At 36.5% G+C, this 17447-nt stretch overlaps 1 protein-coding gene across 2 annotated transcripts in view; it reads left to right on the top strand.

The window, feature by feature from the left end:
• THSD7A (thrombospondin type 1 domain containing 7A) overlaps positions 1 to 17447 on the top strand; it is a 486579-nt gene that overhangs the window by 455938 nt on the left and 13194 nt on the right. For both annotated transcript variants that reach the window (XM_056118708.1, XM_056118707.1), the window contains exons 17-22: positions 1069 to 1213; positions 2726 to 2841; positions 7239 to 7356; positions 7683 to 7828; positions 8248 to 8422; positions 13382 to 13555. In XM_056118708.1, coding sequence (XP_055974683.1) covers positions 1069 to 1213; positions 2726 to 2841; positions 7239 to 7356; positions 7683 to 7828; positions 8248 to 8422; positions 13382 to 13555 — 874 coding nt within the window. The remainder of the gene's footprint in view (positions 1 to 1068; positions 1214 to 2725; positions 2842 to 7238; positions 7357 to 7682; positions 7829 to 8247; positions 8423 to 13381; positions 13556 to 17447) is intronic.

The raw sequence follows: 17447 nt of genomic DNA, 5'->3' as shown, positions 1-17447 counted from the left end.
CCACAGTGGAGGTACAGCAGCAGGAGTATTAACACTAAAATGCAAAAGACCTGGTAAGAAAAGCAGTAGGAAGACAAAAGCTGTGTGTCACTGAATCTCTTTCACACACACTATCTCTTAACTCTTTGGGCCTGGTGAGCCAGCTGAGTTTCAAATCATACAAAGCTTCTGAATTCCAACAGCTAGTATGTGCTTTTCTACAAAATCCTGGAAAGAGAGCCATTTTAAACATAACTGGCTTGTGATATAGAAAATTTGACTTACCCCTATGTACCTTTGTAAATATACATTTTTTCAAGATGGCATCAGAAGCAGAGGGGAAAATCCATCTAAGCAGAATTAATTTGCTGAAATACCATATGGGATGTTTCAAAGCGTTTTATCTTTTTAAGGAGAAATTCGTTTACTATCTTTCCTAAAGCACATTATCAAAGGTGCTGATTAGTAATCAAACAATACAGCAGGAGCAAAGTAGAGCTTGCAGTCTGGACATAGGTTAAACTGCAATAAGGAATCAATTGTTTTATGAAAATGCTTTTTATTCTAATTCCATAGCATGAGACTTGAAATTACTGTTCCTGGTCTTGAAAATCAAAAATTATCTTCAGAGAAAAACCACATCAGTGGGAGAATGGCAAGTCCAGAGTTTTAGGTCCTAAATTGTGCTTGTGTGCTGGCATATGTACGTGTGTATTAGGAACATAAAGGTCATTAAAAGGTACGATGTAAAGTCACCCTTAAAATTTCTTTTATAGGATCAATTTCTTTTACATTAGAGAGATTATATTGAGTAGATTCTAATTGCTTTCTTTGTGATCTATACTAATATGACCATGTTTGTGTAACATGATGGGTTTATTAGTATTTGACATATCATCTTTTAAGTAATTTATAATTAGGTGAGACATCAAAGATCATCTAACACTGTACTTTTATAGAAAAAGAACTGAAGTATGATGAGGTTGTTCGAGTTGACCAGTGACCCAAATGTTCTAACTCCTGCTCCAGTGCTCCCTAATAAGTATACTAACTCAGTGTGGCTAAATATTAACTTTTGTTCTTTGTCAGCCTTGTAATCAGAACAGCTTCCGGCAAAGGTCAGCTGTTCCTATCAGACAACCTGCCGATGAGGGAAGATCCTGCCCTGATACTGTTGAGAAGGAACCATGCAACTTGAACAAAAACTGCTTCCACTATGATTATAATGTAACAGGTACGGGCTAGTCATCTGATCACAAAGTTCAACTTCAGTCTGTCAGCTGTCAACTTTCCTGTCAATACCGTTCATCTTCATTCATTTGGTCATGCTCCTTTATCTCCCAGAAACAATTCTTAATAAAAAAAAATTGTCTGCTTTATTTATTTTGTTTGTGTGTTTTGGGGCCACACAAATGCTCAGGGGTAACTCCTGACTTTGTACTCAGGAATTACTCCTGGCGGTCTTGAGGAACCTTATGGGATGTCAGTGATGAACCCAGGTCAGTTACATATCTGCTTTACTTTTTTATAAACATCAAGATATAGTGAATTTAAAAAGGAAAGAAATGAAAATATTGCACAAATATTAGTTCTTAAGTTAGCTTTGAATATTTTAAGTGATTCTCCCACTTTGGGAAGGTGCAAAGAAGATTTCTCTTTTCTAGTGGTGTCAGGTTTATTGAAAGGCATTTTTCTTACTCATTAGATGTTTGATCATTATATCATACTAAGATGACAATTCTTTGTGTAGTCACGGTTTATAAATGTGATTAGTTCAATATAAAAGAGTACAAAAAATTCAATATTATAAAGGGTACAAATAAAAAAGGTTAGCTAAGTATTATTTCAGAAAACACTTCATTAAGTCCTTTTTGTTCTTAAACCTCAGCATATATGAACAAGGTGCTTACTCTAGGAAGAGATTTTGTTGATTTATGTGACTCGGGACAATACTAAAGCTTACTTTGAGTTTTTTCACTCCAAGTAACTTTCACTCTGAAATAAACTCTAGAAGTAGTAAAATAATACTGGCATAAAATAATATTGACTTTTGAGGATTTCTCAGCTTTTGAAATTCCCTTTGAGCATACAAAGTAATCTCAGTTCTCTTAGACATACTATGTTACCTTGGATAGACAAAGAAAAAGTGTTTTGTTAGACTTGAAAAAAAATTAAATACAGCCGAAGTTATTTGGAAATTTGCATAGCAAACACTGTCCTCCTGTTCATCGATTTTTTGCTCAAGCGGGCCCAGTAATGTCTCCATTTTGAGGAAATTTGCATACTAATTTAAAATAATCTAAGCATGGACACTAAATGAATACCATTTTACTTTAATATAGATTTATAATAAAAGTATCATACGGTAAAATTATGATTATTTGGCCAAATTAAAAATAACATTTAATTTTTAAATTCAACTAATATTAGGCAAAAAGTTTGAAGGTTGTGTTTGATCTGCAGGCCAAAGCCATTTTTACAATATCTCCAAATGCCTAGCTGTCAAGATTGTCAAGTAGACATCTGCCTTTAAGAATAATCCCTGTAGCTATGTGCAACCCCAGCAATTCCATTTGACTCCTGATATGTTCAAAGCTGGGACCCATATGCTCCGCATGGGGGATGATTGATTGTGGGGCTTAAGAAGAAGCAGTTGTGAATTAAATATGGGATCCAGGTCATCAGCGTTTCATTTGAAATCTGTTTCATGCATAGCTTCTGTTCTGATGGGCTCCCCTCCTTTCAGACTGGAGTACATGTCAGCTGAGTGAGAAGGCAGTTTGTGGAAATGGAATTAAAACAAGAATGCTGGATTGTGTTCGAAGTGATGGCAGGTCAGTTGACCTGAAATATTGTGAAGAGGTGAGTGAATGCTATGTTTTATCTTTGCGAGTAAACTCATTCCTAATAATTTCAATTCATGCTGAGCCAAGTGACCTGAGCCCCATGCAGCCCGTTGCCAGCAGATGTTTTCAGCAATATTCAGAGGCTGTTAAGCTCTCTCTAGAAAAGACACACTGTCCAATCCTACTGATTTCTACACTTAATTTCCTGTATTTTGTTCTACTTAGAGACCAAAGGTATGTTAATTAGCTTATTCTGAAAGTAATGCTTAGGGAACAATAAGTAATCAAGGTAAATAAAGGCAATAAATCTTAATCAGACTACTCATCATCTTTTGTAATTTTGTGTGAATTTTTGTGTTGCCTGGGACACCTGCCAAGATCCATCATTTATCCTCTCTGTTGCTAAACATTGATCACATGTGGTTTGGTAGCAGATTTTGATATTAGGATCAAATACCCAGCTGTGAGAGTCTCAATACTCAGGTCTGGATTAGAGAGCTCTTGGAATTCAAACAAAAGAATGGGCGCTGTCATTGGTATCTTTTAGGTTCATATACTGTTAATCTTCTGATTTACAAAATTAGCATCATTTCTAGATAATGATCTTATGAAATGAAGAAAATTTGTTTTGTGCCCCTCCTAATTTTCATGAAGCTACAGCTTATGTTGTGATTATTATCTCTGACTTGTATATGGAAAAAGCATGCACTATCCTTACAGTTTTCATTTCTCATACATCTGAGACCCACTGAGTTAAATATAAACTAGGAGAAACAGGAGCCTTCAATAGATGTGAGACACAAATGAAGGTGCTTGCAACCTTAGAGGATACAGCAGATACTCTGATCAAGACTAATGCTTACATATCCTGGGCCTTATTATGAGCCTGGAAGACTCCTAATTTATCATTCCTGTGTGAAAACTGCAGATAGGTAACGATAAAGGCCCTCCCGTTGATCATCGATTTGCTCGAGCGGGCCCAGTAACGTCTCCATTGGAGACTTTGTTGTTACTGTATTTGGCATATTGAATACGTCATGGGGAGCTTGCCAGGCTCTGCCGTGCGGGCGAGATACTCTCGGTAGCTTGCCGGGCTCTCCTAGAGGGACGGAGGAATCAAAAACTGCAGATGGAAATATTTAAATCCATTTGATATTTTTATCATTCCAAACTAACTTTAACTTTCTTACATCTCTGTCCATGGGGAAAAGCTCTCAGATGAGCTGAAAATGGCAATTTGCTTAGCTAACAAATGCTATCTATATCATCTTATAACAAACTGTTCACACTTTGGATTTAATTAGAAATTTCACAATTAAATCCATTTTGTCTAAAAACCAATAATATTGTGCTTATGTAACCATTAAAGGTTACATTAATGAAGATTTTTAAGTTATGTTGCCTAAGAAGCTTTATGGTCTACTTCTAGTTGATTAAATATACCTCCTTTAGTGACCAAATACACACCTAAATACCCTCCTGGGACAAAATGAAATATAAAAATGAATAAATCCTAGAACTTTTTGAAAGTTTAACCCAAATAATCTAAGATCAATTTTTAAATGCCTCATATGACTAGGTGACAAAGGTGTAATCCTTTATTTCTTAAATGAAATGTGAGTAAAAACCTGAGACATAACTAATTTTAATTATCCAGTAATCTAGATAAATACACTTTTGTGCACAAATACAGTGTTTGAATAACACAAGGACAATTAGAATTCAAATCATTACATTATAGAAAAGATTGTCTTCAGGGAGAGCAGTGCTCCTCTGCAGGAATTGGATTAAATAACTCATATCCCATTTTACCCATCCCTATGGATGCAGTAGGATTAAATAATAGCCCTGAGAAAAGCTGGCTGTGTTTTTTAAACATTGGATTGATTGCCTACCTCCATGTGCAAACCCCGCATTCGCTGCACCAGCAGTAGCTCGTTCTTGCTGCTTCTCTAACAGCCAAGAAGAATTGTGGCATTATTTCTCAACAAAGAGGAAAATTGAGGTTAAAACCATCTAGCATTTATATAATATTTTGTTTTGGGTATTTTTAAGACATTAACTTATCTGAGACCTAACAATAGATTTTTCCTTTCTTATTCTTTCATCACTGTATATGTTTCTTTTTATTTACATAAACAACAGGAGGACAGTGCTACATAAGCATATATATAATGAAATGATTAAGAGTTGGATAAAGAGGAGAGAAAACAAAGGGTATATCATAAACGTAAGGGAAAAAATAACATAGTTTAAAAGTTTTATAGGTCAACATTCAGAATGTTTGTAAAAAGATATTCTCTTTAGCAGAGAAAGTTAGTAGTAGCTGAAGTTTGCACATCAACCTCTCTATGAAACAAACTATTGTTATCCTTAAATATAACATTATTCTTAGTATATCACCTTGACTCCAAGCTCTAGCCTCCTGTGACTTTAAGGGACTTTATGAGGCTTTTCTTAAATGATATGATAAAGCTTTTAAATCAGATACTTAGCTTTGTCAAGAATATTGATAAGAATAAAACAGAATAAAAAGATCTTATCTTATTGATAAGAATAAAACAGAAGTCCCTGCAGAGGGATATTGTACATAAAGAAGTAATCAGAGCATCTAATAGTGGCCAGATAAGTGAAAGCCAAAAACTGTGCTTAAAGTACAACTTAACTGTAGCACTGTATCACTGTCCTCCCATTGTTCATCAATTTGTTTGAGTGTGCCCAGTAACGTCTCCATCATGAGACATGTTGTTACTGTGTTTGGTATATCGAATACGTCACGGGTAACATGCCAGGCTTTGCCGTGCAGGCGAGATACTCTTGGTAGCCTGCTGGGCTCTCCAAGAGGGGCAGAGGAATTGAACTCAGGTCGGCAGCATTGGCCAACTTGGTCACGTGCAAGGCAAACGCCCTACCCGCTGTGCTATCGCTCCAGCCCAAAGTGCAATGTAACAATTCAGAATTATTTTTCCTTTTTCTGTCTTATGCTGTTTGAACTAAACATCATAAACTTATCTTTTATGCAGAAATTAATAGGCTTTGAAAATGCCACTGTACTATCCTCCCATTGTTCATCGATTTGCTCGAGAGGGCCCAGTAATATCTCCATTGTGAGACTTGTTACTGTGTTTGGCATATTGAATGCGTCAAGGTAGGTTGCCAGGCTTTGCCCTGCGGGCGAGATACTCTTGGTAACTTCCGGGGCTCTCCAAGAGGGGCGGAGAAATCGAACCTGGCTCGGCCAGGCCAGCGGCTTGCAAGGCAAATGCCATACCGCTGTGCTATCGCTCCTTGAAAATGACAAGGATTAACAATTTTAAAAAATTGTGTTTCCCTAATAAACTCTTTAAATTTCTTTCAGTACCTCTTTGTACCATAAACTGTTTAAAGTTTGAACATATAGTATATGAGTTTGAAAATGCATAACTTATTTTATTCATTTTGTTGTGTTGGGCTGGAGCGATATCACAGCAGTAGGGCATTTGCCTTAGGCGCTGCCAGCCCAGCCGAGCCGGGTTCGATTCCTCCGCCCGTCCGGAGAGCCTGGCAAGCTACCTAGAGTATCTCGCCCGCATAACAAAGCCTGGCAAGCTACCCGCAACATATTCAATATGCCAAACACGGTAACAACAAGTTTCAAAATGGAGACATTATTGGGTCCGTTTGAGCAACTCGATGAACAATGAGAGGACAGTGTTTGTTAGCATAGTGTTTGTTTGTTGTTTTTGGGGGGTCACACCCAGCTGTGCTCAGGCTTACTGCTGGCTCTGCAATCAGGAATCAATCCTGGCAGGGCTCAGGGGACCAGATGGGGAGCCAGAGATCAAACCTGTGTTAGCTATGTGCAAGGCAAGCATCCTTTATACTGTACTATCACTCGGGCTCCCTGTAACTCATAGTTTAAAGAATACTTATAATGATAACTAATGGAACCCAATGCTAAAACTTAGCACACTATTACATGAGCCAATAATTTTAAAGTCGGTAAATTAAACCACATCTAAGTTCTAATATCAGGTTTAGAAGAGAAAAATCTCTGTGAAAGCTTGAAATTAGGAACTGGAGGGATAGTATCAATAGACCTGGAACTTGCCTTGGACACAGTCAACATGGGTTTTATTCCCTAGCTCTTCATATGGCCTCCTGATCCGTGCCAGGAGTGATCCCCTGAGCACAGAACCAAGAGGAAATCCTGGGCACAGCTAAGCATGCCCCAAAAGTTTTTTTTTAAAGTAGCTTTGTATTCTAATATTCTGGAGGGGTATTTTTTTTCTTTTCTTTTTCCTTTTTTTTTTTTTTTTTTTTTTGTTTTACACTTTGTAGCTACACCCAGTGATGCTCGGGACTTACCCCTGGCTCAGTACTCAGGATTAATTATGGCCATGGCCCCTGTCACACCTTCCTCTTTTCTTTCAGCTCGGCCTGGAGAAGAACTGGCAGATGAACACCTCCTGCATGGTGGAGTGCCCTGTGAATTGCCAGCTTTCTGACTGGTCTCCTTGGTCAGAATGTTCTCAAACTTGTGGCCTCACAGGTTGGTTTTGTAGCTTAATTAGCATGAAGTGGCTGGTCAAGTAATATGAAAATGTCTCATTTGCTCTAATTCACCTTGGCTTTCCTTCAGGAAGGTTGAATTTGGGTGACTGGGTGGCTGGAAAATAGAGGGACATGTCTTTCCAACACAGTTAAGCCTTACTTGGAAGGAAAGATTTCCTTAAGAAAAGATTTAAGATCTTTTTCTGAAAATATCTCCTCAAAAAAGATATATGTAAGACTTTTTCTCAAAATAACATATGTTGACACAACTGGAACCTGTCCCTCACATTGCTTTTTTGTTATTTTTTTTTGTATCTGTTCAAGGAAAAATGATCCGGAAACGAACAGTGACCCAGCCCTTTCAGGGTGATGGAAGACCATGCCCAGCCCTAATGGAACAGTCTAAGCCTTGTCCAGTGAAGCCATGTTATCAGTGGCAATACAGCCAATGGTCTCCATGTCAAGTACAGGTATCAAATCTCCAGAAGATGGTATAGAAATGTGATTTTTTAAATTGATATTCAGTATGTGGCTTCAGAGTAATTTTTCAAAGCTTACAGATGGCTTCTAAAAGATTTTTAGTGTATTGGCATTACATGACTGCTTAATTCATTTTTATAACAAATACTTTTTGTCCTGTATTTGTACAGTCATTTGGAGACGATTCATGTTAATGAAAATTTATTTGCCTGTCTTTAGCTAGAAAACAACTAAATTGCACATTGTATGCTTTGTAGCTAGTGCCCTAAAGGACTTCTTCCCTAGGGTTTCAACAGCTTCTCTAACTGCTCATAAATCAAAATCAATGGTGCAGAGATGACTGTAAGTGATGAACTCACTAAAGCTTTATTTTTATTTTCCAAGTTAGTTACTTGATCCTCCATTCCAGGATGCCCACTGTGGAGAAGGAACCAGAACCAGAAACATTTCTTGTGTAGTGAGTGATGGGTCAACTGACGATTTCAGCAAAGTGGTAGATGAAGAATTCTGTGCTGACATTGAACCCACCGTAAACGGCAATAAGAAAATAGTTCTTGAGGAAAGCTGCACTCAGCCTTGCCCAGGTAACAATAGCAGAACAGAATTAATATTTTGATCATTTCCTAACAAGATCATGGTCAGGAGCAGTCTACGTATATAGCATAAGTTAAGGATATTGACCGATTTTCTCACTGGGGAAAACCCTGTGTCATCAGTAAGGCACTATGAAGTGTGGGTAGGATGTCTTCATCCTGTCAGATGGGGATAAAGTCCTGATCTCCATGTAACCTTTGTTGGCACACAGCCCCAGGAGTTTTTTAATTTCTGCAAGGGTGACTGCAGTGGGTGGCTGTTAAGGTTGACAGGAAAGGTATAAAAGTTGAGAAAATAAGGATAGGGTTTGCATCTAATTAAAATTTCCAACAGGAAAAAAATAAAATAGAAGAGGCAGCATGTTTTATTAATTTAATCTGAGGTCAACAACTTCAATGAGGTTTGCAAATATTTATTTGTATGTTTTAAGGTACCATTTTCCCCACATATTCCCACCACCAAAGTTCCAATTTCCTTTCCACTGGACCGGTTCGTCCCACTCACTCACCCATAGCAGTCAGTCATCTCAGTATAAGGTTTTGCTTTTGTTCAAAGCTTTCTTTTCCCTTGCTTAGTTTCTTTATATGTCACATATAAATAGACTCATCTGCTATTTGGCCTGCTTTTGACTTATTTCATTTAGCATGATGCCATTTATTCTATCCGTATGGGTAAAAAGCAATATTTCATCTTTTGTCACAGTTGAGTAGTACTTATTGTTTATATTGCCACTTCTTTTTTTCTTCTCATCTGTCCTTGGGCACTTAAGTTTTCCAAATCTTTGTTACTGTAAGTAATTCTGCAATCAACTTAGATGTGAGTAGATATATATATTTTTAATTGATCTTTTTGTGTTCTTCAGATAGATAGCTAGTAATAAAAATGCTAGATAATGTTAGTTTTGTTTTCAGAACTCTCCATAATGCTTTATATAGAGAATGGGCAAATTTGCATTATCACTAACATTGATGAGTAATCCTTTTGTTGAGAGGCAATATTTAAACACATAATGACTGAAAGATTCAACTCCTAATATTGAAAGCTTACTCTGAATCCTGAGTAGAATCAACAAATTTAACTGTAGTAAAACAGGAAGTACAGCTAAATAATCAATAACTAAACATTTAGGAAAAAACAGCAGGTTATCTGTAACTGTACTATAACCAACTAGAATTATAGCAGATACAATGTAAGTGACAGATTAAAATTTCTTAGTTATAATATATAAAGACTCTGGAATATACAGTTGACCCTTGTGTAACATTAGGCTAAAGGTTACCCCCATTATTTTTTGCTTTTTCTTGAATATTGTAGTTGAAGGGCTCAAGGTAGTTGTGCTCAAGGTCGGAGATAACTGTGAGAGTGAACTGACACTGTCTTCTAAAAGAAAAGCCTAGAGTTAAGGAGAGAGTACAGCAGATAGGATGTTTGCCTTGCATGCTACCAACCCAGGTTCAGTCCCCAGAACCCCATATGATTCTTCAAGCCCCATTCAGAGTGATCCCTGAGTGCAGAGCCAGGAATAAGTCTTGAGCAACATTGAGTGAGACCCCAAAACCAAAAAGATAAAGGAAGACCCAATGACTAACTTTACCATAACATCATTAAACGTAAGTTTGAGTTCTGTTGTAGTAAAATCATGCAAAGGAAAGTAATATCTCATAATAATAGAGAACAGACTAGAATCTAACATATCATTGTAATTGTAATTAAATCAATTATAAATCTGTAGGGTTGCTCTTCATAAGTTACAATCCAATTTCTGTCTTGCTGGTTTTCTCCAATAACGGAGTGTGGAAGCTAGCAGTATGTGAGAAAATAAGCTTTGAAGAGTAGAAGAATGAAGTAGGAAATACATTTCATGCACTTAATTATATCTTGGATAGACATAGTATGGGTTTATTATTATAATGACTTTCATAGTAAAAATAGAGTGTGTTCAGCACAAGATAATGCCTTTCATTCACTACTATTAATCTTTGAAGTTTGGCATAGATTGATTTGGGGTAATAGTTCTGTAATTCATACTAGCATTAAAGGATGTTTTGAGTATTGCTGCAAAGTATACTCTCAAGAGTATAGAAGTAATTGCTAGCACTAAAAATATATGTACTTCTCCACATGGTTTGTGATCACTGGAGTGAAATAATTCATATTGAAAGGAATTTATCTCAATTCTAATAGTTTCTCCTGAGCGGCTAAAAGCTGAGTAACCCAAAGTATTATTCCTAAGGGATAAAAATGTTTCTAAGACATGTCTAATCTATTTAAAAGTTGTTACTTTTTACTTAAAATCTCTTATTTGCTAGAATTTTCTGTAATTCAATATGACATTAGCTAATTTTAATGACATACTATAATACAGTGTTCAGAAATAACTTTACTATCACACATGTCTCTGTTAATAATTCAGATTTCTTAATCATGCCTTTAGGTGTTTTCTGTTTGTATGTGTTATGCCAAATTCAGTGGTGTTTAGTGATAACTCGTAGATCTTTTCTTTCTTTGCTCAAGTTACTTTGTGGTGTTAAGGGTCAAACCCAGCTCATGCCTGCCTGGCATACGCTCTAGCTTTTTAGGCCACCTCTCAAGTCCAAAAGGGTGTTTTTTTTTTTAATTTTTTATTAGTCAAACTCCATGTGGTACAGTTGTTGACCTTACAAATTTTGTTCTTGGGTTTCAGTTATACAATGATTGAGTACCCGTCCCTCCACCAATGCCCATCCCCAGCTCCAATGCTCCCAGCATATCTCCAACCCCCCCAACCCCTCCATCCCACCCCACCCCTATGGCAGGGCATTCCCTTTTGTTCTCTCTCTCCTTTTGAGTGCTGTGATTTGCAAAAGAGGCATTGAGTGGCTATCATGTTTGGTCTATAGTCTATTTTCACCATAAATCTCTCATCCTAGGAGGGTCCTCCCAACACCCTTTACTTGGTGCTCCCCTCTCTATCTGAGCTGCCTTCTCCCTCAGCATGTGTGGCTGACCTCCAAGCCATGGAGTGAACCTCCTGATACTTATCTCAGCCATTGTTGGGTGTTAGTCTCCCAATTTAGTACTTTATACTCCCCAGATGAATGAATCTTTCTATGGCTGTCCCTGTCTTTCTGACTCATTTCTTTTAGCATGATACTTTCCATGTAGTACCACTTGTATGTAAATTTCATGAATTCATCCAAAAGGGTTTTATTTTTAAATTAATCTTATTTCCAGATAACTTTATGCTACTGTCAGATACCTTTGGCATGGATAATTTCTTTTGCCTTATATTATGTGACATACTAAATTAAAGTAATAAGAAACCCTTGCAAAGCTATGCTCAGGGATTATTCCTGTAGGGACTTGGGGATTCATATGGGGTGCCAGGGATCAAATCCCAGTCAGCTACATGCAAGATAAGTGCTCTACCTGCTGTACTATCACTGCAGCCCTATCCTTACAAGTTTGTGCCTACAAAAATTTACTATATCCTTTTTAAAAAAACACCAGTCTTGAAGACTGGATTGGTATAATTTATTACATATTTTATTTTATCAAAATTATTGAAGATGCTGAATATTTGATAGACTCTAGCACAGAAACTCCACTTTTAGGTATATGCCCAATAGTAAGTCGTATAAAATTTTACCAAAACATTTGCACTAAAATGTTCGTAATGGTATTTATAGTAGTAAAGACAGGTATCCACATTATGGTGAACTTTATAGAATAGAGCACAACATTAGAGATGCACAAATTAAAACTATGAAATCTAGTTGTATCACGTAATATAAAGCAAAATGAATTATTCATGCTAAAGGTAGCACTGTAGCACTGTAGCACTGTCCTCCCATTGTTCATCAATTTGCTTGAGCGGGCCCAGTAATGTCTCCATTGTGAGACTTGTTGTTACTGTGTTTGGCATATCGAGTATGTCATGGGTAGCTTATGCTAAAGGTATCTGATATCATTAGTGCAGTTATCTGAAAATATTATTGTCTCACTTTCTAACATAAATTAATAAAAGAATTCACATATAAGAAGGCACAATTTCATATGTATCATGACAGGGGTTTCACTTGATCAGGATGTTGGCTACAGTGGTATATAATCATAGTGTGAAAAATCACTATTAGCCATTTATATGATCATTATTCTTCAATAGCTTAAGGGAATTTTTAATACAAATTAAACATATTGGAAATTTGTTTAATACAAAGGAACTGACTTGCATAACTGCCTCACTTGCAGCTGTTCACTTGACAGTCTTACACCTCTGGAAAGAAATGAATAAAACATAAATGCCAGCTTTCTAGGCCTTGAACTTAAAACTCTTGAATTTATGAATACCTTGACAAGAAGTTTTCTGTATATTTAATTTACTTTGAATGCTAACAAGTGCTTAATAATTCCCATTACAGTGATCATAACAGAGCAGTGGGGACTTTCAATTAAATATTTTCTCTCTCAAGAGGAAGGGAGTCATAATGGACAAGTTCAAGCCATCTTTTAATTTTTATATCTTTTGTTTCTTTATTTTGGACCATTCTCAGCAGTGCTTCAGGGAACCATGCAGTGCCTGAGATCAATCCTGGGGCTCCCGCATACAAAGCATGCAATCTAGCCCTTTGAGCTATCTCCCCAGGCGCTGCTTTTAATAATTTGAACCACTGAAGTCTATAACCAGTAGCATCCACTCAGAAAAAAAAAAACCTATATGAAACATAAATTCTATACTAACTCACAAATCAGTGCTTCTCTGCATTTTGTGTTATAATAATATACCTAAAAATAGTGTTCACAGTGGATAGCACTGTCCTACCATTGTTCATCGATTTGCGGGCACTATTACTGTCTCCATTGTGAGACTTGTTATTACTGTTTTTGACATATTAGTGAGATAAAAACATAAAATGTCTGATGGCTATTTTTAAAGGTAAAGGTATAAATCTCAAACCTGTGTTTTATAGGTGACTGTTATCTGAAGGACTGGTCATCGTGGAGTCTGTGTCAGCTCACCTGTGTGAATGGTGAAGACTTAGGCTTTGGCGGAATACAGGTTCGTTCCAGAGCAGTGATTATACAGGAACTCGAGAATCAACATCTGTGCCCAGAGCAAATGTTAGAAACAAAAGCATGTGATGGTAAGTTTTAACTGTTCAGGGACTCTGTTCATCTACTCTATGTCTTTCTAAGCAAAAGCATTAGAATTTTGTTAAAAAGAAAACTAAAATTTAATTTAAGACTAGTAACTGAACTAAAAATTACAAACTCAGAGCTGGAGAGATAATGCAGCAGGTAAGGCACTTACCTTGCATGCAGCGGAACCAGAGTTGACTCCCAGCACAATGTAACGTTCTCTGAGTTTCACCAGGGACACAGAGCCAGGAGTTAGTTGTGAGCACCATCACATGTGACCCCAAAACAAATCCCCAAAATTACAAACTTAAAGCAAAAAGGTATTTTTATATGCTCAGGAAATGTTTATAAGAATTACTCTGAGAGGGCTGGATAGTCTAGAAGGCAAAGCAATTGTAGCCAATAAAGGTTGATCCCCGCTTCCTATATGGTCCCCGAACCCACCAGGAGTGAAAGCAATGCTAGAATGAAGACCAAACATGTGTGAAAGACAACCCATTAGTCTGATTTAATGCCACTCAAATCATACCAAATATACCAGTGAAACAAACTTTTCTGTATTTCCTGAAACAGGATAGGTTAAGATCTAGAGAAAGGTCAAAAGTTACAATAAATTATTCTCAAGGACAGAAATAGTTGTTCACCTAAACATGACAATGAAATTTAAAAATTAACACTATTACAAAGTAAATCCCCCATAGATATATAGAAATAAAAAAACATACTTCCCCCACCCCTGCAGTATGTGTGTGCATATATATGTATATGTATGTATATATATATAAACACACACATATAAAGGCATATAATATATATTTCAGATGTCACCTGGGATGCAGCAAAGTATTTAGAAGAGAACTAAAGAAACTGAAATGCCTACATAAGAGGGAAAAAAGTTTTAAAAGTCTTTAAGATTTTGAGTGAATTATTTTTTAAAAGAACAAGAATTAGGGCTGGAGCAATAGTACAGGGATAGGGTTTTTATCCCCAGCATCCTGTCGGGTCCTCCGAACATTGCCAGGAGTCAAATTCCTGAGTGCAGAGTCAGGAGTAACCTCAGAGCGTTGCTGGGTTCACACACACCCCCCCAAAAAAGAAAGAAAATGCAACCAATACAGGAAATCATCAGTCATTTTTCTTATTTTTTCAATTGGGTGGGGATCCTATTGAAGAAATGTAAGGGAATTAATAAACAAGTATTTGGAAGTAAGAAGACTATTGATTTGATTGAGAAACAATATATGAATTATTAGTCTTTTTTCAACATGGTTCAGCTACAAAATTTAATTTGAAGCTGTTAAGAGACTATTATGTTAAAATTTTTAAAATTCTGTAATTTGTATATGGAAAAAATATGAAATTCTACTGAAAGACATAGAAAAATAGACATTCTTAGGTAAAAAACTCAGTATCTTTACATTAATTTTATACCAATTTATGTTTTAAAAAGTCATGCAATGTGATTACAGAGTTAATGTAGTATGAAAAATCGATCTTAAAATCAATAAAGAGGGATTGAAACCCAAGAAGCATCCAGAACTGTTTTAAGAAAAAAAATGAGATAAGGTCAAAAGACTTAATTTCTTCAGAATTTACTTTAAAGTACTAAAGGTATATAAAGAAGTTGTTGGTATCTAACAAGAGAGAACAGGAGTTAAGGCTTTTGCCTTCCATACAGCCAACACTAATTCAATCCGTAGCACCCCATTGTCCCTGAGCATTCTGGGAGCTGCACAGGAGGTCCCCAAGCACCACAGGGTAGCCAAGGTAATACTTCATACCTAAAGCCTGAGCAGTATTGCACACAGGGCAATTGCATTGAATTGCCAGCCTCCTGGGCACACATGAATTCCTTTGTATGTGGTACATAAAGATCCAAAAGAAAACAAACTATTAGACTATGAAATAAAATAACTATTACCAAAAATAAAGAGGGAAAAAGAGGTGTTTACCTGATGATGTATGATGAAGAGTGAGATTGGACTTTTTTTCTTTTTTTTTTTTGCTCTTTGGGTCACACCCAGAATTGCACAAGGGTTATTCCTGGCTCATGCACTCAGGAATTACTTGTGGTGGTGCTGGGGGACCACATGGGATGCTGGGAATCGAACCCTGGTCAGCTGTGTGCAAGGCAAACACCCTACCTTCTGTGCTATTGTTCCAGCCCCCAAGATTAGACTTTTTGTGATGAACTTAATATAGTATAATAGTAACAGGACTTTCAACTTTGTAGACTGTGGACCAGTGATTTCAGCCTATTTGCATGTTTATGTGTGTGGGCAGGCACCAGTCCACAGATTGGTGATTGATAACTGCTGATATACACAGCTGATGATTTGCAGTAATGCATACCTAAAATCCATGTAATGTTATAATGTTATAGTGTTTGTTCAGTTAAAATGTAGTTTAAATACACAAAGATAAAAACTCACAGAACTAGTACAGGAATTTAGGTACATGTACTGCACTTTGCCAACCCAAGTTTAATACCAACACCTTTTACAGTCCCCTGAGCACCTCCAGGAGTGATCCCTGCCTGAGCACAAAGCCAGAAGAAAGTCCTGAGTACTGCCAAGTGTGGATTTAAGTCACCCAAAATAATACCTCTCAGAAAAGAATCAACCTGCAAATCTTCTTCAGATATAGGAAGGGGAATAAAGGAATTCCCAGAAAAACAAAAAATGAAGATAGTTTACTACCACCAAACCTTTTTTACAATAAATACTGAAATAAATTTATCTTTCTTAATTGGAAAAGAGAAAGTTGAGGAAAAAAGGAAGTTTGTAAGAACCCCATGGTTCAAAAGAAATAGCAAAAACATAAATAAAAATAAAATTCATATAAATAAGAAGTTTGATGAAAAGAAATCTAAATCCCCCCCAAAGTACTGGTTGCTAATTAATAGCTTTGGTAATTAGAGGGATGGAGAGATAGTACAGTGGGTAGGGCAGTTGCCTTGCATACTATTGATATGAGTACAATACCCAGCACATATGCTCCCCTGAGTACCACAAGGACTGATTCTCTGAGCACAGGATCAACCTAAACCCTCAGCACTCCTGGTGTGGCCCAAAAAAACAAAGAAAATGATGTGGTAACTTTACCTAAATAAGAATGACAAAAATTAAAAGAATGGCCAAAATATATCATTTGACAATTTCAAATATTTTTGACATTTTGGTTAGTGGCAACCTTAATTAACTGCTGGTAGGCAGATTCCTAATAGTAACTATTGTTGGAAAATTAAGAAACACACCATAGAAAAATGTAGGACATCAAGTTTCTTTTTCTGTCATTTTTTGCTCATTAACAAGACCAAAATAATATCGCACAGCATTATATATGTTAAAAAATATGTGATGATGAAGGGCCAAAGAGATAGTGCAGTGAGCATTTGCTTGCACACTGCCAACTTGGGTTTGATTCTTGTTACCCTGCACATAATGTCTGACGCATGGCCAGGAGTTATCCCTGAGAACAGAGCAAGGAATAAGCCCTAAGGACTACTTGTTGTGGCCCAAAACCAAACAAAAAATTATCTAAATTAAATTGTGTAATAGGCAATTAAAAGTTTTTTTTAAGTTATTCTCTTCTCTATCCTTGTCTGTGTGTCTAACATTTCATAATACTTTAACAACAAAAAAAAAATAAATTCAGGTTTACATCATATAGAATGAGAGCAGACGTGGAAAATCAGTTGGGATTTAAATGTGTATTTGGAACTTTGTAGTATCTGTCTGGCAACTTCAAATTGATGTTTGAGTTATTTGGAATAGACTTCTTGGCATTTCTTAATTCTTTTAAAATATTTTTTATTTTAAAACATTAAATTTTTTTTAATCTTCAGGGACTGAAGATTATTTCAATAGAGTGGGGTGTATGTTTTGGCCATCAGGA

This window comes from Sorex fumeus, unplaced genomic scaffold (genome assembly GCF_029834395.1).
Source record: "Sorex fumeus unplaced genomic scaffold, SorFum_2.1 ptg000037l, whole genome shotgun sequence".
Taxonomy (NCBI): domain Eukaryota; kingdom Metazoa; phylum Chordata; class Mammalia; order Eulipotyphla; family Soricidae; genus Sorex; species Sorex fumeus.
Note: the sequence above shows the minus strand (reverse complement) of the source record. Positions and strands in the feature narration are given on the sequence as shown.